Source organism: Lynx canadensis, chromosome E3 (assembly GCF_007474595.2).
Source record: "Lynx canadensis isolate LIC74 chromosome E3, mLynCan4.pri.v2, whole genome shotgun sequence".
Lineage (NCBI taxonomy): Eukaryota > Metazoa > Chordata > Mammalia > Carnivora > Felidae > Lynx > Lynx canadensis.
The window spans coordinates 4,087,663-4,114,994 of record NC_044318.1 but is presented as its reverse complement, the minus strand read 5'-3'; the positions used below and the strand labels follow the sequence as shown (position 1 = coordinate 4,114,994).

At 53.3% G+C, this 27,332-nt stretch overlaps 1 protein-coding gene across 6 annotated transcripts; it reads left to right on the top strand.

Moving 5' to 3' along the window:
* The first annotated feature begins 1,626 nt into the window (after positions 1 to 1,626).
* Positions 1,627 to 27,295, top strand: CDIP1 (cell death inducing p53 target 1). Of its 6 annotated transcripts, none has more exons than XM_030300707.1 (7): positions 1,637 to 1,696; positions 23,224 to 23,301; positions 23,772 to 23,876; positions 23,978 to 24,133; positions 24,958 to 25,231; positions 25,341 to 25,477; positions 26,411 to 27,295. In XM_030300707.1, exons 3-6 carry the CDS (start codon positions 23,792 to 23,794, stop codon positions 25,450 to 25,452), a joined length of 627 nt encoding a protein of 208 aa, XP_030156567.1. In that variant the 5' UTR covers positions 1,637 to 1,696; positions 23,224 to 23,301; positions 23,772 to 23,791; the 3' UTR covers positions 25,453 to 25,477; positions 26,411 to 27,295. The 6 variants fall into 6 exon arrangements, with proteins under 6 accessions (XP_030156562.1, XP_030156567.1, XP_030156566.1 ...); XM_030300706.1 differs by having other exon boundaries at positions 26,408 to 27,295; XM_030300702.2 differs by having other exon boundaries at positions 1,627 to 1,696; positions 25,341 to 27,295.
* Positions 27,296 to 27,332: the final 37 nt, after the last annotated feature.

Sequence of the window (27,332 nt, the reverse complement as noted above, 5' to 3'; positions counted from 1 at the left end):
CCTTGTTTTGATGTCTTCGATGTCTTCAACACAGACTATTATATTCGTCTCCCTAGCTGGACTATGTGCACTTTGAGAACGGATATTGGGCTTTATTCCATTCTGTATGTTTCCAGGCAGAGACCAAAACTTTGCACGGTTGAACAAGCAAATGAATACATGTTCCATATCTGCACTGTTCAATATGGCATCTACAAGCTACATGTGGCTACTGAGCCCTGGGAATCTAGCTGATCCCAAATGAGATCTGTTTCAAGTCTAAAAACACACTGGATCTCCAACACTTAGGGTTGGGAAAAAACCCATAAAATATCTCATGGATAATTTTTTATACTGACTACTGAAAAATAATATTTTGCACGCATATTGGCTTAAATGAAATATATTAGTAAAATTAACACCACCTGTTTCTTTCTACTTTTAAAAAAAGTTGATTTATTTATTTTGAGAGAGTCAGAGACAGAGTGAGTAGGGGAGGGACAGAGAGAGAGGGAGAGAGAGAATCCCAAGCAGGCTCTGTCCACACTGTCAGAGCACAGGCCGACATGGGGTTCGAACCCATGAAACTGTGAGGTCACAACCTGAGCTGAAACCAAGAGTAAGATGCTTAACTGACTGAGCCACCCAGGCACCCCACTTTCTACTTTTTTTTTTAAATATGGTTAGAACTTTTAGAATTACATATGTGCTTGTTTCTCAGCTTCTTTTGGTATAAACCATTTTCCACATGGCAATCATAATGATTCCTTAAAATGTCAACTGATCATAAACAGTGGAGTCTCATTATTAGTGGTAGTTATATTGTATGAAGTCACTGTAAACACTGGATTAGCGAGTAGTGAACTACCACTCCTAGGAGAAATACAGGGTAGGGTTCCTGCCAGCATCCGGTCACATTTGCATTAACCAATCAGTACATAACCATGTTTTATGAATGTTTCTATCTAAAGACATCTTATTTACTCTATGCTGCTGATTCAGTAACACTGAACTAACAGCCAACACCACTATAACTTATAACCGTAACAGTTTTTCTAACACAGGTATTTTCTCCTGAAGGCACATAACAGCCTTTCTATGCTTAGGAACACTGGACAGTGCTTTGGGGGCTATGCTCAGACACCATTTTAAACAGGAAAATCAACAAAAAGCGCAAGAAGGCAAAAGACGTGGTACTAACCATACACAAAGACACGACTTCACGGTATGAGAACTAAAATAGGGCAGAATGTTGCCTTAACTGACCTCAGCTTGGCCCCTCCACACCAGGCATCTAAAGCTTCTCCCATTCTGCGCACATTCGCAGAACTCACAGCACCTCCTCTCAATAAGCATTTGTTGACTAAATAATGGAAGGAAGGTGCACCTTGCTTGGACGGATGCCCTGGTGCCCGGAAGGTGGGAGGGAGCGCTAATTGGGTCCTTCCCTTAGCTTCCGGCTCCTCTTTCGCTGGATACATCTATCCCGGCCCTCCCACGTGTCCAGCCTTCGCCGAAGCGCCTCTGCTCACCCTGACTTCACCAGGGTTCGTCACGTGTTGCCAGAGGCCCCGCCCCCGCGCTGACCTCATGGCTCCGCCTCTCACCGTGACGCCCTGCTCCAAAGCCTACCCGCCTCCTTCTGACAGACGCGCGACGGCGAGCTGCGGAGGTGGCCGTTCCTGCTGCTGCGGCCGCAGCGGGTGCCGCGGGGTCGGTGAGTCGCCTCGGCTACTGGAGACAGCTTCCCAGGGAGCCTCCCCCAGGAGCAGGGCTGGGCGTTTGCGGCCCCCGGGGGGAGGGGGGATGACCTCGGACCGCGGAGCCCCCAGCCCCCGCCTGCGGCGCCTGCGCGGTGCATGTCGGGCACTGTGGTCTCCCCGGCCCGCGGAGCGCGCCTCAGGCGCACAGACGGACTACATCTCCCAGAGACCTTTGGGCGGGCGGGGGGCGGCGTGCGCGCAAAGCCCCGCGGGGCTGAGGGTCTTGTCCTCCCAGCGCCTGGACCCCGGCCTGTTTTGGCGTTCGCTCGGCCTCGGGCGCCCGGCCTCCCGAGGTAAAGGGTCCCCGGGGGCGGCGCAGCGGGAGCTGATGCGATCCAGAGCGGCCCTCGGGGTTTTGACGTCGCACCGTCGCTGGGTTGGCCGGCTCCCCGTGGGGCTGTGGTTCCAGCTTCGCCAGGCCCGGGCGGGCGCCGGGGCCCGGTGCCCTGGGGGCTGCCGGCCCGCTCTTCGGGGTCCTGCTCGCTCATCACCTCTCGCACATCCCCAGTAGGGAATGTCGGGGAAATACCGTCTCCAGCTTTACGCGGCGGCTGTGTCCTCGAGGAAAGGGGGTCGGGGGCAGGGTCCTTGTGACGGAAGCCCCTGCTGAGCTCCTCGGTGACCTTGGCAGGCCCGAGGGGCCCGCGCGCCTCTCCCTCCCCCGCTCGTCCCCGCTCGCCGACGTCTGTAGGTCTCCGCGTCCGCGCCCGCCCGGAGGCAGTGACCTGGCCTGGCTTTGAGCCCGGCTTCGTGCCGTCGAGGACCTCGGTGTAGTTGAACTCTCACAGCTTTTTCTAGCCCGGCTTTGGGCACTTGTTCGTGGGTGTGCGTTTTCTGTTTTCCTCTAAATGTTCCCAGGAGGCTTCTCAACAGGTGTCAGGTAAGGAGCTAGCGACTCTGAGTTTCTCCTGTGTGGGTTTGAGATCCTTTGCCTCAGAATCACCAGGGCAGGGCCTTTGTTAAAAGGGTTGGTTCCTGGGGGCAGCCCCCCCTCCCCCGGGTTCTGATTCAGCAGTTATGGGATGTGCCCAGGACTGTTTAATAAGCTCCCCGGCTAATTCTCAGTCACATTTGGGGTTGAGAAGCTTTATCAAAGTGAAGGACGGAGGTCCTGGGGCAGAGCATTTATACCAGGTTTGTATGTAACCTGGTCCCTCCTGCAAGGCGGGCAGTGCCAGGATAAGTGTGACCTCTCTCCTTGGCACTTGGTTTCTTATCTCCGGGCTGACTTAGGAGTTGGGTGGGAGGAGGTGTGCCAGCTCTGCCTTGCCCTCAATTCCCACATTTAATTACGAAGATTTTGAAAGATACCTAAAAGTTGAGAGAACTTTACGCTGAATGCCCATAGGCCACCACCTAAAATTTAGAATATTTTATTGGATTTTATCACAAATCTAAGCAACAGACCACCTTGTTTGTTTATGTATGTCAAAGTCAGTGTGGACATCAGTCTGTGTCCCTCCCAAATAGTTAAACACGTATATAATAGAGTCGTAGAATCTTGCATGTTGTTTTTTAACTAACAGAAGCCCTGGGTGTTGAAGGTTTATCTCTCTGTCTCCCACCCCTGTGGAGCTGAAGGAGTTTCGAGGTTTTTCCATAGGATGGGCCCGTGGAACCAGGAAAGAACTTTACACGTGCTCTTACAGAGACTTGGAAAACAGCGGCCCATGGCTCCAAAATCACTAAGAGCAGAAACATGGAGTGTGGGACGTAGAGTAATATGTCAGGGACCAAAACTGTTTTGAGGGGCCACGAATGAAATGTATCCTAATAGATTGCTCCGGCATATCATGCCAGCCATAGTGATAGGTTGTCAGCCTGAATACTCTGTCTCTGCTCTTCACAGAGTAAGCTTGCTTGGTTTGAGCCTGCCTGTTTGGTGTATTTTCTAAAGCTCCAAGGGAACAGCGCTGCATAGCCCAGTTGACAAGCTTTGAGTCCCCTGGGCTGAGTACTTTGTTCTGTAGCCACAAACACCAACCCTTAATCCTTTCTGGTTGTCTGAGAGGGGGAGAAGTGACCAGTCCTGTGGAAATTTGTCTCCAGTTTCAGAAACACCATTCAAAGGGCATGCACATCTTTTTATCCATGTAGGACACAGGGGACTGTGGCGGTTAGAGTCACGGCACCTTATATTGATGTCTGTGTCCTTACATGAATGGAAGCGGTCACGCTGGTGGGAAGGCAGCATGCAGGGGGAGCTCAGCAGCTAATGTTGGCCCTCAGTGGGGAGGAGAGAGGAGAGCCAGGCTCACAGGGGTGGCGTGAGGTTTATTATGCCTCCACAAGGGGACTTGGAAATGGAGTGTACAGAGGGGGAGCGTGCCAGTTTCTAGAACCCCACAGACGGCTTCCGGCTTCTCATCCTTGCAGTCGGGACTCTCCCAGGCACGTCTCCCCAGGAGATGGGAATACTGCATTGCAATTTAGTGCTGCAGAGGAGAGGGGTGCTGGGCCTGGGCCTGTGCAAAGCGTCTCCCCGGAGAGGGCAGCCCACCCAGGGAGAGGCAGGTCTGGTTGCCCTTGAGCCTGCAGACCAAGCACCTCTCCTGCTCTGTGAGTCATCAGGTTCTGGTGACAATGGTGGGGTTCTGGGGCCAGTACTGTCTAGACTCGGCAGACCGTGCTGGGGGCACTTCTGTCGCTTCCAAGCTGTGTGACCGGGCATTTGCCCTCCCAGAACCTCACTTGCTACATCTGTGATAGGTGAAAAGCAACACCCAGGTGAGATAGTCCTGTGTCTGTTCTCACTAAAAGATTAGTGTCCCCTCATGTCAGACGAACTAAAACCAGCACAGAACCATGCAGTGCAGGGTCAGGAAGTCCAGTGACCTGATTGCTTCCATAAAAGTGGTTGTGATGTTTTTTGGGAATGTCGGATCAATTTTCCAGAAAGCGTTTGTCATCGTCATTTTGGTGCTCCTTATCCATGGGTACTATGAGCCCCTTCGTGTCCCCTTTGTGGTCTGGCCACTGGGAGCCCCAGCACCATTGATTCTTACCACCAGTTCTCATGAAGGTCCAGTAAAAACGGGATGTGCTGGATACATGATGTGTCCAATAAGTGTTGATTCAGTCTGAATTCATATCTTTTCCAATGTCTTTGTTTTCCCTTGAAGGAGAAATAGAGGCCAGGGAAGGCAGAGGAGGTAGAGAGGGCTGAAGGTGTGTCCGGGGTGGGGTCTGGGGAGAATTCGAACCCTCTGTTCCTCCGGGAGGAAGTGAAACTTGTCACAGTCCTAATCAGTATTAAGGGTAAAGGTCTTAGAGGCTGGGGAGGCAGCAGCGAATGCAGCTGTGTTTGCAGGGAGTTCTCTCTCTACCTGCTTTGGGCCCACCTGGCAGCGTCCTCACCTGTGTTGCGTCTCACAGCTGAGGAATGATTCGGAAGATGGCCAGATAGTGGCACAGCAGGGCTGAAGGGGGTGATGCTGAGGGGAACATGGGCTGTCCTGGCCTCCTAGTGAAAAGTGCTCCAGGGCGTTGCCTGTGACTCTAGAAAAGGGGTCTTTTGGATTTTTGACCATAAACAAAGGCGCTTTCATCAGGAAATCAGGGACTCTGTCTCTGCTACGGCTGTGTTCTGGCCCCGTGGCTGTGGGTGGTGGGCATTTGGGCCAGGAATAGCACAGGAAACCTGATTAGGCTGACCTCAACCCTCACGGACTCGCTTATTTTGTATACCCATGCCAGGGGCTGGGCAAGGCCTGTGGGGACCCAAGTGGGAGAGCCCCCCCAGTTGCTCTGGTTGGGAGATGAGTAAAGTGTGAAGGGAGTCACAGGGAATGCAAGGGGTCCGGGGAGGTGTGTGGAGGTTGAGGGAGGGTTCTGGGTAAGGTCCTTCCGTAGGGGTGGGGTTTGCTTTGTTTGGAGAAGAGCGCATTGCAATCTGGGTGGCTGCAGTAGAGTGCAGTGGAGAGACAGGGAACATGGGGCCAGGTCTAGACTCTTCCCCCTTAGACCTTGACCAGTAGGTGACAAAGTGGATCTCAGACCTTTCTGAACCATGACATTGGCAGGGCTTGCCAGAGCAGGGCCAGAAAAGAGTCTGGAACACCTCTCAGACATCCGTCTTGGGGACGGGGGCACTGCTAATGGCATAGGGCCTATGGGATGGGGAAGAGCCCCTGCCCAGAGTACCAGCCAGGCTGCATTACTTATCCACCGAGTCAGCCAGTATTTGACGTGCTTCCCAGAGCTGTGGAGATACTGGCCCCAGACCCTGTCCGTGCTATCCGGGAGCTGCTGGTTCTGCTGGGGAAGCTGAGCCCTTGACCCTAGTGTTCTGTTTCCCCTCTGCTCATGGTGACTCTGGTGTCCCAGGCCTGGAATCCCTACCCTCCTTCCTGCAGGGCCCACATGGCCTGAAGCCTCTCCAGTGCCCTGACCCACAGAAGCCCCTTCTCACCTGGAGCACCTGCTGTCCTGGGTTCTCATCTGGGTTTCGCTCAGTATCTTTTGCAAATTCTTCCTGAGTGTGAGCTGGCTTGGTCGCAGGATGTGCAGCTCCCTGAGGGCGGGGACCACAAGATGAGTGACCTCCATGGAGGGGCCCATGAAATGCTGGCTGAATTAAGGAGTGAAGAATCTAAGTCCCTTGAAAGAAAGAAAAGACAGACTTAGATAGTGACAGCTGTGCTGGTAACGCTGGCCCTTGCCGATCCTGGGAGAGTTCCGCACTGCTCCAGGCTGGAAGGCCCCCTCGGACCCCTTCTCACCTCTTGGACTCTTGGGGCATTCTCTGCTGTCTGAGGCTCAGGCCTCGGTTTCTGTCCTGTATAGACAAGCTGTGGTTATGTGTATTTCTGTGTGCATTTACCTGCTTTGCCTGTCCCATTTCTCTGTGGCCCCACTCAAACTGGCCAAAAAGAAGGCATGCCTCCTACAGGTGGGGGCTGAGTGCTAAGGGTTCCCAACCTCTAGCACCCCCCTGTTGATGTCAGGACTTTGGGGACCCACATTAGTACACCAGGCATCGTGCAGGAAGTAGAGAGCCGTGGGACAAACGGACAACCTGATTTTCCAAGCCCTCCATCTCACTTGGAATAAAAGTGGATTTCCTCTAGCTGCCTGAGGACCTGGCCTGCCGAGGGCCGGTCTCTCTGCCCTCAGCTCCTCCCACTCTCCTAGCACCCACGCTCCCCAGCCCCCAGCATGGTGTGGGCACACCGCAGGTCTCTGCACTTAACCCTCTTTGCTTGGACCTTCTTTGCACAGCTGTGCACGTGGCCTGTCTCATCTTTGGCCTGAGGGCTGCCCACTCTGAGAAACCCTCCCTGTTTAAAATTGCATCCCTGTAGCACTTCCTTCCCTGCTCTGTGTGCCTCCATGGCATGCATCGCTGTCTGACAACTGTAATCTTTACCTGTTTCTGTGTTCTATCTCCCCCAAATGTAAGGTCTGTTAGACATTTCTTTCCCCATCTTCAGGGCGTAGGTAGTGCCTGACTTATAGGTGTGCTGGGTGTTTATGTATTGAAGAAAGTTGCATAGTGTGTCTGCATTTCAGCTGTCCCGTCTTTGTAAGGGCTGGTAAAGTCCTGAGGTGTAGGGACCATGGTCTGCGTGTGCCCTGGTGCTCTGTGAAGTACAGGTAATACATTGTTGAATACCGGGTTGAATTCCCAACTGAACATTCAGTGGCTGGGTTCTAAAGTCAGCTGGTGGAGGGGCGCCTGGGTGGCGCAGTCGGTTAAGCGTCCGACTTCAGCCAGGTCACGATCTCGCGGTCCGTGAGTTCGAGCCCCGCGTCAGGCTCCGGGCTGATGGCTCGGAGCCTGGAGCCTGTTTCCGATTCTGTGTCTCCCTCTCACTCTGCCCCTCCCCTGTTCATGCTCTGTCTCTCTCTGTCCCAAAAATAAATAAACATTGAAAAAAAAAATTAAAAAAAAAATAAAGTCAGCTGGTGGAGCAGACACCTCATGGTCCACCTGCCCTGGAGAGGCCTTGAGTTGTCTGTGAGCTCAGAGGCTTGCAGGAACTGGGCTCCTGACGAGGCCGCGTGTGCTCCCACGTTCTGGTGCTCCCCAGCCCAGCCTTCACTGAGGGAGAAGCAGGGGGACTGGTCAGCTCACTTGAGTTGTTTTCTCCTTCAGTTCTGGGTAAGTGAAATCCCTGTAAACTCATGGTGGCATTCCCGTGTGCGCAGCCCTCTGTGGGAGTGTGGGATCCGCTGCAGCATACTTTTGAGTACGTGTGAGAACAGAGACCGGGCCGAGACCGGTGCGTCGAATGCACATCGGGCACGAGGCCGGACCCCTCTACGAGAAGCTGGGCCGGCTCGCAGTCCGAGAGCAGCCGGGGGGGTGGGCGCTGCCTGTCCTTGCCCGTCACTGGCTGCGGCACTGCCCCCTGCCTCTGGTGGGTGTTAGGCGATGTTTGAAGAGTAACGAATGTCAGCTGAGACTCTGGACTTTGTGATCTCTGATGATATTTCTCGCCTGAAAGGTGGTCTCTAGATGTGTGACTCAGAGAGAAGTATGCACATGGCCATAAATAAGGCAACTCCAGATATAGTGTGAGCTCCCATTTTCCCAAGGAGAAGATCGGAAATAGTTCTTCTGTCCCAAGTGGCATGAGTAAACTCTTTGGGCCAGATGTCCGTTGACAGTGATAGGAATTTCGTTAACCTTCCATATACTATTTCTTGTAAGGTAATTCAAAATACGGGTTAGGTGTATTCCTCACTCACGTGCGGAGCACTTTTGTTCCCACTCTTCCCTTTCACCTTTGTGGACATCATGTCGTCGTGGACGCCAGCCCCGCCTGACTGGCACGTTTCAACTGGAGAGCGTATCCCTGGACTGTTCTGGTTTCTCAGCTTTTTCCATTGATCCTGCAACATAGCTTCTTACTGTGTGCTCCTCAGATGCTTGTCTCTGACAACATCCAACCATTGCAGTGGTCTCCAGGAAGAATTACTCATCTGCGACATGTAGACTGGTTTTGGCTTTTTTCACTTGGTGCCATCCAGACGACCTCTAGCAGCATGTCACGCTGGCACTGGTGAGGTTGTTGCAACTCCTGTTCTGCACCCAGCTGTGCTTTGTTTAAGATAATTGGGAGAATGCCCTGGAACAGGAAGGATGTAAATGATGTACAAATACTTCCTCACTGCTCTGGGCAGGGAGACCTGGATAAGGTCTGGTTAAGCTCCCCTGCTGGGCCAGCAACGACGCTGTAGTCATTTGTGTCTGAAGTAAGATTCTTCCAGCCGGGTGGCCGTGACTGTCGTGGCCATGTGGCTTGGTTGCACGTAGGGCCTCGTGCTTTTACACGGATCAGAATGGTATGTCTTGATCTGAGATAACTGATTAAAATGGAGTCAATGCAAAGACTGCTTTGTGTCAGCTCAGTGCAGGCAGAGGTAAGGATTCTTTCTTTTCAGGGCTTCATGGTTGTCTAAGTGATGGTTCTGTAGATTCTTCCTGCTTCTAAAATTAGCTGGCCCTTTAGTTCACAAGCCCTGCCTGTCGGACAGGTGCAGATGACTTGTTTATTCATTGGGGGCTGCGGCTCTGTTTTCCACCCTCGTTCCATCCTCCTCCTCCTCTGGTCTGTGTTTCCTCCTCCTCCTCTGTCAGGCTCCGGAGGCCCATCCTGCCGGGGGGCACCTTCGAAGGCGGAGGAGATGCTGGACCACAGGTCAGAGGCCTGGCCTGCACTACCAGCGCCTGCCCCAGCTGCTGGCCTCAGGCGAGCCCAGTAACCTTGTCTGTCTCGGTTTTACATGCGTCCATTGGGTTCTTCTTCCTGCCCTCCTCTGCCACGTGGCCTGCTGGCTCCCCAGGCAGGGTCTCTGAGGTTAGAACTCCCTTGGATAGCCTTTATGTTCCAGCTTACGGGTCCGGACCCTCAGTTTTACTGGAGGACGCAAGGTGCCCTGGTCCAGAGAACCGGCTCCTGCTAGCAGACTCTTATGGGACCAGCGTGAAGACCGTCACACCGCTTCTGAGAGGAGAGCTGGGAAATCGACAGTCCTCGGGTGTGCTTCTTGGACTATTGCTTTTCCTGTAGGCAAAATTCGATTACAATTGGAGGTATCTTTCAGGATTGAGGAGGAATATGCCTACATTTATGAGCCTTTTTGGGAAGGAACCAGTCAAAGGAGCCGCTCATCCTAGAAAAATTAGAAACTACAGGTAAAACTTTCAGTATGTGTGTTTGTATATAAACAAGTGATCCAAAATCTTATTACCTAGAGAAAACAATTCTTCACATTTGGTGTGTAATTTGTATGTAAATATGTATCTTTAAAGTAGAATCACAGGGCGCCTGGATGGCTCAGTTGGTTAAGCATCCGACTTCGGCTCAGGTCATGATCTCACAGTTCTTGGTTCGAGCTCTGCTCTGTGCTGACAGCTCAGAGTCTGGAGCCCGCATTGGATTCTGTGTCTCCCTCTCTCTGCTCCTCCCCCGCTCATACTCTGTCTCCCTCTCTCTTTCTCTCAAAAATAAACATTAAAAACTTAAAAAAAAAAAAAAGACAACCTTTCCACCTCTGAAATGGGTCTGTATCACATTCTGGGGCGAAAAATATTATGCTATATGGATAAACCACGTGGGTAACCAGTCCCTTTGGTGGAACACAAGATGTTGATACATACAAACACTTTGCATGTGACTCTTTGCTCACGTGTTCACTTATCTCTAGGACAAGTGCCTTGAAATGGAATTAGTCAAATAGAATGAAGAGGTAGCAAAATTGTCCTCCAGACAAGCCCTGCTAACCTGCTCTGCTGTGGCCCGCGTGCTCCTGACACTCGGGGACTCAGAGTGGTTTGCTGAGGCTTTGACAAGAATTCAGCATGATGTAAATTGTACAGTTATTACCGTTGTCATCGTCACAGCTCCTGGAGATCTTACTGCTTTTTAGTTTAGACCCATTCTTTGAGTCCTGTCTGTCTGCCTTTTGATTTTGCTTCTAAGAGCAACCAGTGTATTTTCTCTCTTTTAATTGTGGACTTCTCACGCTCTGCTTGCGGCTCCATAAATACAAGTGACGTGAGCAAGAATTTGCGTTGAGCACCGTGTGACAGGCTCTGAGCTGTGTGCTCCTCCCAGCCTCATTTATGCCTCTGCACACGTCTGCGGGGGCAGGGGCTGCTGCCGCCATGTTACACATGAGAAAGCTGGGGGACCAGACGGCTGGTGTGGGGTCTGGCGCCCGGGCACCGGGTGAGGATTCTGTTCTTTCAGCTCGACCTGGGACTTGAGGGCGCAGGTCTCCCTGTGAAAGGGCACCGGTGATGGCTCGTGGGGCCATTGGCTTGGGCTGATGTACTAGTTGTTTGGCTCGGTGATCATGATCAGGGAGGAGCGTGCAGGCTGGGTGGGATGAGAGAGGCAGATGGGAAAACCAGATCTGCTTTCTGGTCCTTTCCGTGTCTTTAGCTTGTTTTGAATATTTAGAATTCCCCTGGCATCAGATAAGCCCCTATTCACGTGTAAAAATACGTCGTTCGCAGCCACCAGCGATGCTATCTGAGGGAAGGATTGTCTCTCATCCCGCGCCTCCATCGGTAAGAACAATGGAAATGGGCCACAGGCAGGATTTCCCAGGCCCTCTGGGGCTAGAACTTGGCAGCTCAAGGGCCTGCTTGGTGAACCTGTGCGGAGGCTAGAGAAAGCCAAGTCCATGGGAAGTCCACGATGGGAGCTTTTCAGCTATGGACCACTTGTCGACATACCTTCAGCCTAACTAGCACTGTACCTTCTTTTAAAGCATTTTTAATGTTTATTTTTTGAGAGAGAGAGAGAGCGAGCGCACGCATTAGCCAGGGAGGGGCAGAGAGAGAGGGAGACACAGAGTCTGAAGCGGGCTCCAGGCTCTGAGCTGTCAGCGCAGAGCCCGACGGGGGCTTGAACCCACGAACCGTGACATCATGACCTGACCCCAAGTCAGATGGTTAACTGACAGAGCCACCCAGGTGCCCCTAGCACTGTACACTTTTTTTTTTTAATTTTTTTAACATTTATTTATTTTTGAGAGACAGAGAGAGACAGAGCATGAGCAGGGGAGGGGCAGAGAGGGAGAGAGACACAGAATCCGAAGCAGGCTCCAAGCTGTCAGCACAGAGCCTGACATGGGGCTTGAACCCATCAACTGTGAGATCATGACCTGAGCCAAAGTTGGATGCTCAACTGACTGAGCCACCCAGGCACCCCAGCACTGTATACTTTTAATGACACTCGTATTCCTTCCTTGAGAATAATCAACTTGAAATTTACCAGTCACAAGTAATTTCCGACTGTAGTATGAGAATTGCTGGAAAACTGGCACTTCTGTTTCTCTTTGATTACTGGAATTAGGTCTGGCTGCATTTACGAGGAAACCCAAAGAAACCAAGTTAAAGCAAGTTTGTTTCTTTCTCACACAGAAGAGACGGGAAGTGGTAATCTCAGTGCCTGCGTGGTGTCTCTGGTCTTCCACGGCCTGGGCACCGTCACGTGTCTTTGGTGTGGCTTCCATGCCCAGGGTCACCTCGTGGTCAAGCATGGCTCTGGGAGCTGCTGCATCCATATTCCAGGCAGCGGACAGGAGGGCAGGAGGACGAAAGGTGGCTCCCCTCTAGCACCTTCCTGCCAGTCCTTACATCACTACTCTATGACTCACTGGCCAGAGTGTAGTCGTGTGGTCACAGGTGACTGGACAAAAGGCTTGGGAGTATCTTAGCTAAGACGTTGTTGCCCTGAATAAAAATGGAGTGTGGTGGTCCACGTAAGGAAACTGAGGCTCAGAGAGATTCAATAACTTGTCCAAGGTCCTACAGTCTGTCATAGTGGGCAGGATGCCATTGAACCCTGTGCTCTCAAAACTTTATTGTTGGTTGAGAAAGAAAGTTGACATCTTTGTTCCTGAAGACTGAGTGGTTGGGGATGCGGGGCACCATTTAGGATCACAGGCCAGGAAAGAAGAAGCCAGGGCGCTGCTGTGGAGGTGCTGTGAGCTTCCCGGCCCTTGACCCTGCCTGTTGGTGCAGCTCCCCCATGGGGGTCCACCCTCTGTGTGCTCCGGCAGAGCAGCCCCCTGTGGCCGTGCAGCTTGAACAGGGGCTCCAGGCTGGGACCTGGCCACCCACAGCGGTGCGGCCTCTGTCCTTCACCTGTCACTCCCGGTCCAGCCGCTGCTCCCATCCCCTCCTTGGCCTGCTGGTCTCATTAACTCCACCTCCTCCTGGCTTGCTCGGAGAGCCATTCCCTGACCCCCAGAATGTGTCCAGTTTTTCTGTGCTTTCAAAGTCCCCTAGACTACACTGCACACTTTGTAATTAGGTTTGGCGTTTGGTGTGGTTATTTAATGCCTGTCTTCCCCCGGTTGATTGTGAGCTTCTGGAAGGCAGGGACTGTGCTGTCACTTCCTGCATGCTACACAACTACTGTTGTGAACCAACAGTTGGTTACTCCCAGAAGAAGCACCGTCCCACCCTGCAAGGACCTCTGTGAAGTGGCGATCACACAGACTGTTAAGCCCAGCCCGGGGGGCTTGGGATAACAGAACGGTGCATAGTGTTGCCCCGGAAGTCTGTGACCGTCCCTGGCAAGTAAGTCCCCCAGTCATTGACACCTCCCGTTGGCCTGGTCCTTCCGTGGCTTCTCCACATCCATGTCTCAGTTCTCACACAGCCTCCAGGGAGGGCAGGTAAGGTTGGGATGATGCACTCACGTGTGGGCCGGGCCTCCTGTGAGGGGGTTCAGCAGGGGGCAATGCGGGCTCTCCTTCCCTCTTTTCTGGGTGGCTCTTGGACACCAAGAGGGTGTTTGGCTTGTGTACCCCGGGCCTCTAACCTTCCTGGGCAGCGGGTGCCTGTCTGTCCAGCACGTGGGAGGCTGCAGGCAACGTGGAAAGCTGAGTTTCCCCAACAAATCCCAAAGTCCTGCTCCAAGCCAGGTACCTGGAACATGCATCCTGGGGACAGAGGAGCCCCTCTGGGGCCAGCTGGCTTCCTAGTGCCACTGCTGCCAGGAAGGTGGTTCCTCCAGAGGGGGGCAGTGCTCAGGCCAGCCCGCCTTCAGAAAGGTCCCGCAGCTGCTGCCGCCCGGCCACCTTGCCCCAGGCTTTCAGGCAGATGCCCAGAGTGTCCGGGCTGAGCACCCTTTCCAGGGGTGTCACTGCCTGTGAAGTTGGGCCCTTTGGGAGCAGCCGTCTAGTACCTCGTACATAGCATCTCTTGAGGAGTCCTACGGAGCAAGTGGCCTCAACTTGGCTCTGTCACCAAGGAACTCTGCGGGGCTGAGCTACTCAGAGGGGGTTTGATTCTGAGACACCCCAGGATCCTGTGGGGAGCACACACCGGGACCCCCGCAGTTGTAGGGGCAGGAGCTGCGTGGCAGAGGCCTTGGTGCCTGTTTCCTTTTCTTTCCTGTTGCAGGTTGTTCAGAGTGAACGATGATAATAGCAGGTGCTATTATTCGGTGTTCTGTGCTAGGTCCTGAGCTACTGCACACACCGTTGACCTTAAACCTTGCTCCAACCCCCCGAGGTAGGCATGCTTTCCTCTATTTAAAAACTCTGGAATCTGAGACACGGTGAGGTCACACAGCTGGAAAGTGGTCAGCTGGTGTGAGCTGGTCAGATGCTTCCTGGAAAGCCCACGTCCCTGGGCGGGGCGGGCTCACCGGCTGGGCCACTCCGGCTCTCCCAGCTCTCCCTGGCCGTGGAGCCCCTTCCAGTCTGCGGGCTCCCCTAGACCAGCAGTACTCAAGCGGTGATGTGTGCGGTCTCCTGGAGGCTTCCGGGAGTCTGACGGTCACAAATCCAGTGACGCTAAGACGTGGTATCGCCCTTCTCAGCATGCTGGCTTTGCTTTTGTGGTGCAAAAGCAGCGAGGGCACCAAACTGCTGTTGGGATTCTGTTCACCACACCCATGACTCCTACGAGAGAAAGCGGTAAAAATGATTAATATTACTAAATAATCCTGACCCTCGAGTACACATCTTTTTAACATTCTACACGATGAAACATGTGACAGATCAATGCACACACCAAGTATGATGGATGCCCCAGGAAGAAGCACATGTATAGTCATTTGACTTGTGAGCTGAACTAGCTTTTTCGTGGTGCTCCACGTTTCCTTAAAAGAACGACTGATATACAAACCATGGTTACCTAGGCTTGGAGATTTAGTGGGCATTTTCTTCAAAATGAACAGTGAGCCCGCTACTTCAAGGAAAACAATTGCCCTCTGTTTTTAGAATTGTCGCCAGTGATAAATTTGTTCTTCTGTTTGTGGCCAATGATAAAATGAACTTTCACGGGGAAGTTAGAATTATGGGAAACTTGTATCTGCCACTGTGAGCTTGACAGTTTCCCATTAGTTACAGACTCTTCTGATGAGATTGCAGGTGTTACGGTGTGATTTGAGTGTGGGGAATGCTACGTATCGTAAGGTGTGTCAGCGCTGTTAGCTCTACGTAGTTGGGGCTCCGTGTTTTCCAGATGAGCCACGCGTGCCGTTAGAAGCCATGCATGTGTAAAAGAGCCATTCGAAATGCAGAGTAGAAGAATGCATTGTTACCAGGCGTGGGAAAAATTCACTAAGGATTCAGATTCCATATTGTAGCTAACCTTTGAGAAGGTACCACTTGTCAGGTTTGGCTGTGGTATGGAAGAATGTCCACAATTACGGATCTGAAAGGACTATTCCAGATACTTATCTGTGGGAAGCTGGATGTTCTTTAGTACTTCAACCAAAACAACATAGCACAGCCGACTGGAGGGAGAGGCAGACAAGAGAACCCAGCAGACTTCTCGTAGGCCAGAAATTAAAAAGGATTCCAAACATGTAAAACAATGCCGGTTGTCTCATTACAGTTGTTTAGGAAGGTAGCTGTTTGGGAAGGTAGTTGTTTTAACTATTTATGTTGACATGTAATGCATTTATTGTTTTTTAATGAATTAATAAATACTTGTAAAAAGTCCTCATTTTTCATTTCTAGTATGGCAAGTATTGGTAGACCACAAAAACAAAACCTTTTTGGAGTCCTCAGTAATTGAGTGTGAGGGAGTCCGGAGACTCAGAACACTAGAGAACTGCTCTTGCAGGCCCCTGGGGAGACTGAGGTCACAAATTCCTCCTTCTGGGCACTGTCCTCCGCCTGTGCCCCTCCTCCGGCTCCAGGAGAGCCCTCTCATGCAGAGATGGGTCTTTGCACCAGGCATTCTGTCGCTGCCCTGGGTCTGGGGTCCTGTGGGGGCAGGGCTGGGTAGCTCTTGGCGGTGTGCGGGGGACGGTTCAGGTCTGCAGGAGTGTGTCCTGTGGGCCTGGGCCCCGGTCCACCCAGCTCCCGTGGGAAGCCCGCCTTGGATCAGCAGCACCTTCTGCAGCAAAGGGTGAACAGTTGGGAGCACAGTGGAGCTCAGAGGCATTTCCCAGGGCCCCGAGGTCTTGTGCTTGTAACTCCTCCCTGTGATGTGAGGGGACAGAGGAGGGCAGCTGAAATCGGTGCACCAGGAGGTGAATGCCTCCTCTGTGTCACCAGGGACCAAAGCTGCCCATCGCTGCTCTGTCCTAAAAGTGTATTCTTTTCAGGATTTTAGCCAAGCAAATAATGCAGATACCTCTTTGTTTAATAGATGCGTGTGTGCTTGCGCATGTGTGTAATGAAAGAAGTCTCACCTCTCTTGACCGTGACTGCCAGACTTCAACCCCAGAGACGATGATCTTGGTCTGGGTGTTTCTCCTCTGTCTCTTTGGTTTATAACGGTGCACACACAGAGACAGATAGCTACACCTGGGTGGGTTTTGCTTTTTGAGGGATGTAATTGTAATTCACATGCCATCCAATCCACCCTTTTAAAGTAAACAGTCTGGGGTGCCTGGATGGCTCAGTTGGTTGAATGTCCAGCTCTTGATTTCAGCTCAGGTCATGATCCCAGGATCGTGGGATCGCGCCTCAAGTCAGGCTCCCTGCTGAGGGTTGGGTCTGCTTAAGATGCTCTCTCTCCCTCTGCCACTCTCCCCCGATTGCAGGCTCTCTCTAAAATAAAGATAAAGTGCCCAGTTCAGTGGCTTTAGTATGTTGAAAGAGCTCTGCCACCTTCACCACTGTCTGATTCCAGAGCCTTACTGTTCCCCCCAGCAGACGTGTGACGTGTGTTTTGACCCTAAAGGGCTCTGCTCCCCTGCACAGTGAGTCTTCCGGGCACGTGTCATTATCACTGTTCATGCAGCCTGGTCAGGAGGCAGGGGTTCTAGTCCCAGGAAGACCGAAGCTCACAGAGGGTCTGTGACTCGCTCAGGGCCACCGGCTTCAAGGCCAGGGCTGACTCCAGACCTCCACACTCTCCACGTATGCCCTGTTTTCCCGTTAACCGGTGACTGACATGAGGCAGATCCTTGCCGTGCTGTGAATGGGAGAAGGGGGTGGGGTCTTGGGTTCTTGCCTTCCTGCCCCCACATTGGAACCGTGTCCTGTCCTTGGAGCTATCCCGTTCCTCATCTGCTTAAAGTATTGTGTTGGATGCAGACAGGGCCTGGGATTGGTGGGGTGGGAGTAGGGGTGGTGAGGCAGTAAGACAGTTTTGCTTGGTTTCATGGCCCCACAGCCTAAAGCCCCTAGCAGGCACCTCAGGATATCATTTCTTTCCTCACACCTGGGGAAGCCTCACTTGGCCCCTCCGGCTCATCAGAGGAGAAGCAAGAACCTGTCCATGGGCATTAGGCCTGATTATTCTCTGTGGCACGGCTTAGGGTGGAACCCACCTTGGGGTGCAGGGCAGAAGTTTGTATTCTGCAGTGGGCCTGCGCTGAGTGCCAGGTGGGGCCAGGCTCCAGTGGCTGCCGGTCCAGCAGGTGGCACTCAGGACTCCACGGGGCTGAGGGAAGCTGTGGGCAGTTTTGCAGAAGGGGCCTGGCTCTGTGCCCGGGAGGTCCATGCCGTCCCCCCAGAAGCCTTAGCACCTGCTGCCCTTGGGAAAGTGAGATCACGGCAGAGACAGGCCAGCCGTAGGTCCACAGACAGACAGACGTGGAGGTGGCTTTCGTCTCAGTTTAGGGTGACTTGAGCAATTCCATTCTACGTGGACGCACAGTGGGTCCTAGCCTATGTTGGTTGTGGGTGTGGGGGCCAGGCTGGGCCTCAGGTGGGCCCATCCTGTCTCTCAGTGGGCCAAGAAGCATGTGCAGGCCTGCCCATGCATCTCTTGCCAGCGACCACTCGGGACCTCTCTCCTGGGCATACTGCCCCCGTCCTTTGGGGCTCTCCTGAATCTGTCCTCGGCTCCCCAGGGCCTTACTGTCCTGTGGCAGGCCATGGCCCTTTCCATTCTAAGGGTTTTCTTGCCGATCTCAAGGAAATGAGTGTGCAAAGAATCACAGTGGACAGCGCGGGGGGTGCTGCAGGCACAGGGTGTATCTCACAGTCCACAGCACCTTCTCAGGAGTCTTGAGCCTTCTAAATGAATGAGCCACCTGGCCCAAGCTGCCTCCCTCCCCCAGCGAAGGTCAGGACTGTTACTTCCAGGGCAGCCTCAATCCTGAAAATGGAGTCAAGGGGACACTGATGTCCTCTGTCATTTTGACTCGAGGCTCCTGTGACCAGGTGCCAACCAGTAACCTAACCTCCACCCTGCACACGTTTCCAGATCCTGCTTAGTTTCAGCCTCTGGAAAGCAGCTCTGTTTCCCAAGGGTCATTGGCTTGTAAAGTAGGAGCTGTTGGGGCTGGGGCATCACTTTCATCCAGGACTAAGTGGGAAATCCCTCAGTGTCCCTAGACCTTCACTGGAAAACAGGGAAACAGGAACTGAAGGGTAAAGAGAAGCCATTGAAAACACCTGACGCTGTGATTGTAAGGATGTGTGACCCTAGGTGTGACAGGAGCGTGCTTACTTTCTCAAGGTGGGGGTGGTAGGAGGGCTGCCCCGTGGGACTGAGGGGGACAGGTTAGCACCCATAGCAAGCACCCCGGGAGTGTCCAGAGACTGCCTCACCAGGTCCTCACTCAGGAACATCTCTTGGACTTCTGAGGTTGTGCAAGGTGTGGGGGGGTCTGTGTTCCTGGAGTACACTGCCCCTGAAGCCTGCATGGGGCGTGCCCCTGACTGGGGTGCCTGCACTGTGACTCTGTGACATGACCACTTCGTTTAAGAGTTGTCCTTTTTGGGGGGCACCTGGGTGGCTCAGTTGGTTAAGCGTCTGACTCTTGGTTTCAGCTCAGGTCATGATCTCACGGTTTGTGAGAGATCGAGACTCACGTCGGGCTCCATGCTGACAGCACAGAGCCTGCTTGGGATTCTCTCTCTCCCTCTCTGCCTCTCCCCTGCTCACTCAGTCTGTCTCTCAGATAAACAAACTTAACAACAAAAAGAATCATCCTTCTTGTGTGATGTGCTTTGGCTCACGGAGGGCACCTCTGCTCCTGTATGGAGTCCTGGTGTCCTGGGTGCCCCATCTCTCTGCCCTCACACCCGTGTGCTGCTGGGGACCGGACTGGGAGACTGAGAGGCCAGTCTTGGGTTTCCGGGACTGCATGTTGACTTCGCTGAGCTCCCAGGACCCCTGGCCCCCAGACCCCCCTCTTCTGTTGGGAACTGCAAACCGATGGGGACGGGGTCTGGTGGCCTTCCCTAGCCTCTGGTGATACATGTTCCGACCAGGGTGTGATCTCACATTACACGTTTGCATTTGTAGCTTAATTTGAGCAGTGTGCATTTTTATTGGAAAACTTGTGCTTTTGGACATGTGGGTTGGGTTGTTTTTTTTTTTTTTTAAGATCATAGCAGTTTTACAGTTTTTATTACACCTCACATGATGCAGTTTTGTGGCATGCACGTTGGTTTTATACTGGGAGGCGCTGGGGGGTGGAGATTGAATTCCAGAAAAGTTGATGATCCGTTTTTCAGAAACCTTTTTCCATACCGAAGGGGCCTACCCCAGTCTCTGCCACAGGTCACAGTTCCAGAAGGCAGCTGGAAGATGGTTCGGTTTGGATGTAGAGGGGAGGGGAGGGAGTAGGGGTAAGGCAGTGAGACAGGGGAGCAATAGAGCCCTGCTGTGCAAGGGAGGCATGGAGGCAGGTGGTGGTACGGTCTGTGGCCTGAGTGGCAGTGTCCCTGTGCGCACTGCAGGTGTCCATGTAGCTGGCAGCTGTGCCTGCTCTAGGAACAGCGGTCGACTCAGTTGGGTGGGTACCGGGGAGGGCCTTGCCCTGTGTGGCGGGCTCGTGCCATCATTATGACGGTGGAATTCCAGAAGCAGAATCTCGTGCTCTCAGAAACCATGGAATTAGATCTAGTGATGATGGTGAAAAGGCAGGCCACTCTTGTGTCTTCAGAGGTGGCACAAGTGCGCATGTGGCCCCGGGACGCGGGGGTGCCTGGAAGACCCAGGCTGGTTCCTCTCTCCCAGCACCCGAGAAGCTCTTCTTCCTGGCCGGGTCCCTGGTGAGCTGGGACCTGGAGATAGACGGTGGTGCCACCTCAGGGGCATCCCAGATGGTTGTAGGATAGGAGTTTAAGGCAGGTATTGGCCCATATCAGAGAGACTTAGCGTAATACAGAGTGTTCCGCCGACGCAAGTCAAGTCTCTTAAGGAAAGCTGCCTTTTCCTGCCGTCGGGAGGGCGCCTGGTGGGCTGGTAAGGATCCCCAGGCCCAGCACACACATTCCAGTCCTGCCTAAGCAGACCTCGTGTGATGCCCTTTAGAGACTCTGTGGCCTCCCTTTCTTGACCGTGCACTATTGAAATTCTCCTGCAGGCAGGGTTGGTTGGTGGGAGAGTCGTGCCAGGGTCCTAGACTCGACTCTACCTCTCATATGCCATGTGACCTCAGATAAGTCTCCTCCTCTTCTTATATGCCACATGACCTTGGATAAGTCCCCATCTTTTCTTGGTTTCCATGTCTTTAAAGGATTATTAGAAGTAGCAACTCAAAAGAACAGGTCATAATATATAAACTCTTGGGAGATGTTCTGCTTCATAGTGGTCAAAGAAGTAAGTAACCAAGTTGTCATTTTAACATTACACATTAGCAATTAACAGTAGTATCCAAAGTTTGTACTGTAAGTTGCCATCATCCTTCCCAAAAAGCACAAAGTGGCCATACCCTTGGACCTAATAATTTCACTTCTGGCAGGTTTGACCAAAGGAAATAACCCAAGAAAATGAAAGAGTGTTAGCCAAAGGTTTTCTGTCTCGCTCTCTCTCTCTTTTTTTTTTTTTCCTGAAAGTAACAAGAAGCCTTCTAAATGCCTTAATAAGGGTTGGTAAACCGTGATGGGCCCATTTTAGGGAATATTAAAATTGATGGTCGTGGTGTCTTGTAAGATGGAGAAAATACACGTGATACATATTAAAACCGTCACACCAGCAACTATATAAAAATATGGGTGACTATGCATAAGACAGGCAGGGATATACAGAGAGACTGGCTGCGTGAGATCGGGCAATTTTTTTTTAATGTTTTATTGACATAATCAAATATCATATGATTTCCCCATTTAATGTGTGCGGTTCACTCTTGTATTTTTTTTTTATTTTTTTTTTTTCAACGTTTATTTATTTTTGGGACAGAGAGAGACAGAGCATGAACGGGGGAGGGGCAGAGTGAGAGGGAGACACAGAATCGGAAACAGGCTCCAGGCTCTGAGCCATCAGCCCAGAGCCCGACGCGGGGCTCGAACTCACGGACCGCGAGATCGTGACCTGGCTGAAGTCGGACGCTTAACCGACTGTGCCACCCAGGCGCCCCCACTCTTGTATTTTTAAAATTTTCTTTATTTTGAGAGAGCACAAGCTTGAGCTAGGGAGGGGTAGAGAGAGGGAGAGAGAAATAACCCTAAGCAGGCTCTGCATTGTCAGTGTGGAGCCTGATAGGGGCTTGAACTCTAGAACTGTGAGATCATGATCTGAGCTGAAATCCAGAGTCAGAGGCTTAACCGACTGAGCTACCCAGGCGCCCCAATTCACTGGTTTTTAATATATTTTGCAACCATCATTACTACCAGTGTTGGCAAGGAAACCAAAAGGAAACTCCATATTCATCACTCTCTGCCCACCCCCACCTCCTAAGCCCTGACACCCATGAATATGATTCTTGTGTCTGGATTGGCCGGTTCTGGATGTAAGGAATCACACCGTATGTAGCCTTTTGTGTCTGGTCTCTTTCACTGAGCGGCCTGTTTTCCAGGTTCATCCAGGTTGTAGCATTCCACGGTGGGCACACATCAGCACATGTACAGTTGGGCTATCGACCTATCAGTGGTTGGATGCTGTCAGTTGCGTACGTTTTTTGGCTACTATGAAGAATGTTGCTGTGAACATTTGTGTACAAGTTTCTGTGTGTTTTCCCCGTTCTCCTGTATACACACCTGGGAGGGGAATCACCTGGGTCATGTGGTAATTAACTGTATTAACCTTTTGAAGAACCACCAGGCAGTGTAAAGGTGCTGTGCTTTCGTGTGCCCCACCCCCAGCAGTGTGGGGGTTCCAGTTTCTCTACATAATACTTGTTACTTTCTCGTTGTGGTAACAAGAAATGGTACCTCATTGTGGTTTTGACTTGCGTTTCCTTTTGGCTAGGTGTTCAGCTTCTCATGTATTCATTGAACATTTGTTTTTATCTTTGGAGAAATGTGTATTCAGATCCTTTGCCATTTTTTAATTGGGTTTTTTTGTTAATGAGTTAGAGCTCTTTATATAGATATTGTAAATACAAGTTCTCTAGCAGGTAGAGGATGTGTAAAAATCTGTGCCGTGTGCAGTCTCTCCACTTTCTTGGTGGTGCCCTTGAAACCCAAGCTTTTAATTTTACTGATATCCATTTCTTTTGCTGCTTGGACTTGGTCTCTCAGGCCCTGCCACTGATGTGTGAAATTTAACGAGGCTCCAGGCTCCCTCTGCCCCCCGTAGGGTCGTCTGGGGCCCTTCATCCCCATGTGGCTCTGAACTTCACTCGTGGGCCTCTAGGACAGAGATGGTTTCACTGCGTGTCTCTCTGTCCTGTTTAGAGTTAGTTCCTATTATTTTATTTCACTTAAAAAAACATGAAGCCCTACTTCAAAATGCTAATTTCTAGCCTTCTATGCTGGGCACAGTGAAAAGGAGGGGCCTTGCTGAAGGAGACAGGATGCCAACCCAGGGCAGGAAGGCCCCAGGTTTCCCGTTTCTCCCCAGGGCCCAGCAGCAGGTGCTCAGGGAGCCTTGGGAGGGAAAGAAGTGAGGGAAATGTTTCACTCTGCATCTTCTTTCCTACCCATCCTCAACAAGCACAAGGGCCTCTGTGCCGCATGCACAGCGGCTGTGAGAGCTGGGGAGTAGGGAGACGCCTGTTCTCATTTCTTCCTGCAGTGGCTGCGGGTCTGTGGGGGCCAGTCTGAGCCTGCTGGGGAGGGACTTGGGACCAGCAGCGGAGAGGAAGGGGACCGGAGTGGGTCGGCAAGTGGGAGGGTGCTGTGCCGGGAGGGGCGGAACCAGCCCCGAATGGGGGAGGGAGTGTGGCTGAGGCCTGCCTCTTCTCCCCCGCCCACCCCCCAACAGCTCCCCAGAGGCCTGCGTGTCTGCGTGGCAGTGGAAGGAGCCTCTCCTGCTTCCCCTTCTGACTGCCTGGGATTCGAGGTAACAAGTCTCCCAGATCCTCTCCCACAGGCAAGCCACGCAGTGCTCCGGCACGGAGGCAGCTTGCTGCCGTGAGGGAGGGAGGGAGGGTCTGCCTTACCATGTTCTGCCCTCACAGGGCACCCTTGCCCTCTGGCTCGGATGCAGGGGCATGGGTGATGGTGCAGGATGGTGGCTTTGGGCCTGGCATATCCTTGGCAATGGTGGGGCATCTCCAGGGCCTAGAGGGAGCCCACTGACTCCAAACCCCTTTCCTGAAGGAATCAGTCCTAGTCCATAAGCCCTGTCCCCACCCAGAGCACGGAGATTTACGTGGAGGAGTAAGATAGACTCGAGCTGCAAGGGCAGGGCACACCTGTGGGAGCACTCACGGGAGGCTGTGTGCTTGGGCTCCGAGGACGGTCACAGGCCGATGCCTGACCAGCATGCAGAGGCTGGGAGCTTGGTTCACGTCTGGGTTTTTGTTCCAGGCCCAGGAGAAGCAGCAGAGATGTCCAACGAGCCACCCCCTCCTTATCCTGGAGGCCCCACGGCCCCCCTTCTGGAGGAGAAGAGTGGAGCCCCACCTACCCCAGGTAGGGCTCAGTGCCCCTGATGGTCCCAGCTCCTAGAAGCTGGTGCCTGACTCTGCAGCCACTGCCCTCTGAGCTCCCTCTTCCTGCCCTTCTCTGTCCAGGCCGCACCTCCCCAGCTGTGATGCAGCCCCCACCAGGCATGTCGATGCCCCCCGCAGATATCGGTCCCCCACCCTATGAGCCACCAGGTCACGCGATGCCTCAGCCCAGCTTCATCCCCCCGCACATGAATGCAGACGGCACGTACATGCCTCCAGGTAAGTAGGATAGGGGGAGCACAGGGTCTGCCCTGCCCAGCACCCAGTGTGTCATCTGGGCTGCCATCCACCCTTTGGTGTAGGCAGGTGGTCTGCCTGCCGTGTGTTCTCTAGTAAGGGGGGGGGGGGGCTGCCTCTCAGTGTGGACGGTTGAGGGGTGGGGCACAAGTGTCCTAGAGCAAGGCGCTGCTGTGCAGGTATTGTGGGCAAACCATGTGAGCCCTGGGCCCTGCGGGGGGTAGGGTTAGCTCCTGGGAAGGCTCCTCAGGCCTGTGAGAGGTACTGACTCATGGGTGCTGCAGGGGCCTCTCCCTGCCAGGGCGTGGAGTCTGGTGGAGGTGTGGGCTCCTGCTCACCCAGCAGTTCTCCAGAAGGAGTCCTCAGGCTGGAGAAAGTCCCAGGGCTCTTGCACAGGCGGCCCCAGGTATTTGAGTGCAGGATCTGACGCTGGTGGGAAGGAGAGCCCTGTGTGCGTGAGAGGGGCTTGGGCTGGTGTGCGGCGAGGCTTTCCCTCCTGTGGGACACAGTGCCCCGTCCCCTTTGTGCCAGAGGCAGGGAGCACACACATGAGGTGGAGACCAAGGAGAGATGAGGCCTTCTCCCAGCTCTGCCACGTCTGGCTGGACCAAGTAGCTGCTCTGTCCTGGTGCTCACAGGGTCGGGACCAGGAAGGGCTGGGAGACTGTCATGGTCACCTTGGCCCAGGACCTGGTCCCTGAGGCCTCATTTTGTGTCCTGGGGTCCTTGGGGCCTTGTGCTTACCTCTCACGTGGGGCAGGTGGCAAGCCAGCCACGTCTTTGTTCTGTTTTCTGTGCCATTTCAGGTTTCTACCCTCCTCCAGGCCCCCACCCACCCATGGGCTACTATCCACCAGGGCCCTATCCGCCAGGGCCCTATCCTGGCCCTGGGGGCCACACTGCCACAGTCCTAGTTCCTTCAGGGGCCGCCACCACGGTGACGGTGCTGCAGGGAGAGATCTTTGAAGGTGCGCCTGTACAGACGGTATGTCCCCACTGCCAGCAGGCCATCACCACCAAGATCTCCTATGAGATTGGCCTGATGAACTTCGTGCTTGGCTTCTTCTGCTGCTTCATGGGGTAGGTGGTGTGGGCGCCTAGAGGGTAGGGGCTGGAGTAAGCTTGGGTGCCCTGGGTGCCCTCAATGCCTTCTCCTCTGACCTCCCTGCCTTCCCGGTCTCTGATTCAGGTGTGATCTGGGCTGCTGCTTGATCCCTTGCCTCATCAACGATTTCAAGGACGTGACGCACACGTGCCCCAGCTGCAAAGCCTACATCTACACGTACAAGCGCCTGTGCTAACGGAGCCGGGACTGGACTCCCTGCTGTCAGTCTGGCCCCCTGTGCTTCTGCTCCCCTTGCTCAGTGGCTCGCTTCCCCGCTCCCATTTGGGGATGGAAGCCGTTCCACCGGTCCCCTGGAAGTCCTGTCCTTTTTGGCTTGCCCTTCCCTGAGCATCTGACTCTTCGGCAAAAATTCTGTTGGATTTAAGGCCAAGGGTCAGCGAGTGGCAGGGGGATGGCACTGAGCCGCATGTTGCTGGTGTGCTTGGTGTTTGTGATGAGGAAGATAAAGTGGGAAGGGTCTCCTCGCACAGTCTCCCTGCTGGGGTCTCTCTCATTCCTCTTCTGTACAAAGTATAGACTTGGTCCTGACTCTCCCTGGGACCAGAAGCAGCCAGAGCAGAACTGGGGCCTGCACTGGGGCTGTATCTGTAGCCACGGTTATTTCTGATCTGCTGGGCTGAGAGTGGGGGAGTGGACCCAAGCAGGACAGGGACATAAGGCCTGGCTCTGTTTTGGGGTGCCAGAGGTGGGCATGAGTATTAGAAGGAATGACTCTGGCCCTCAGAACTCAGAAACTCAACACCTTTTCCAAGTGCCCAGGAGTCACCTGGGGTAAGGTAGAGAGGTTAGCACACCTGCAAGTAACGGGGTAAGCACTTAAGGCTCCCGCTTGCCAAGAAGGGACTTGCCTCTGGCCCCTGCCCAGCTCCCTTTCTGGCCACCCCTCCACAAACCCATCTCTGCTAGTGCCAGAAGGAACGCCCAGGAGCCTAGCTCGTCTGCCTATACCACATCCTTGCTGTGTGTGGGCAAGACCTCTGCCCAGGGGCTGGCGTAGCCCGGCCAGGACTGGAGGGGACAGGGACCGCTTCGCAAACACGCTCAGATTTGCAGTGCGTTCATGGATCCTCTTCTCGGTAAACGCTGGGCCCCTCCTCCTGGCTGACTTGCTGTCACTGTGCTTGTTTCAGCAGCAGGTACTGCAGCAGGAGGAGCTGTGGCACTGGACTAGGACAGGCTGGGGATGAGGAAGGAGCAGCCACACGTGGCGGAAGTGCCCTGGTGGACACCTGCCCTGGGCCTGAGCCCACACTGTATTTCCTGGTTTGTCTGTGAACTCGATCACGTGGACCGCTGTACCCGCCGCCCCTCTCCTCGTCTCGCACTGCCACTGCATGGCCTCCTGTCACTGTGAATCATGGCTGCTCTCAGTTTGTAGTTTCTCATTAAATTGGCCCTTTCACTCCCCTGCCCTGGGCCTCTGCTCTCTTGCCTGGCTTCCTTCTTCAAGGGAAAGAGGGTGGGGCTAGAAGTGGTCAAAGGGCAGGGGCTTGAGTCCTCAGGGTCTTAGCGCTTATGACCCACTGACTGCCCAGAGAAGACAGTAAGCCACTTGGGAATCCAGTGTGGAGGTGGACGAGCCCTGGGATGCTAGCTGTGACCTGGCTGGGACAGGAGTCCACTTCACTGCACTGTAGGGTCACCTTACTGTCTCTGATCCTGGTCTCACCCGTCTCCACACCATGGCATCTGCCCACACGGTCTGCAGGCTGGAGCCCCCTGGCTTGAGCTCAGGGTCATCCCACCCTGCAGGCAAATACCCTCGCTCCCTTAAGCAAGACAGCAAGCCACTGGGGCTGAGGCTTCTGGTCTGAAGGCTAATGGGAGGTAGGCAATCGGCCCCCAGGTTGAGCCAGCTCCTTCCCTACCCCTCATCTTAACTGTGAAGTGGGTTGGCTTGGTCACGAGTTGAAGACAAGTTTTCCCCACCATTTAATCCTTTTTTGAATAAAAGTTTTGCAGATCCTCAAAATATAAAACAGGAAACAGATTCCTATCAATAAAAGTATTTAAATTCACATTTGTATTTTAGACCATGAATTGTTACATAATGCT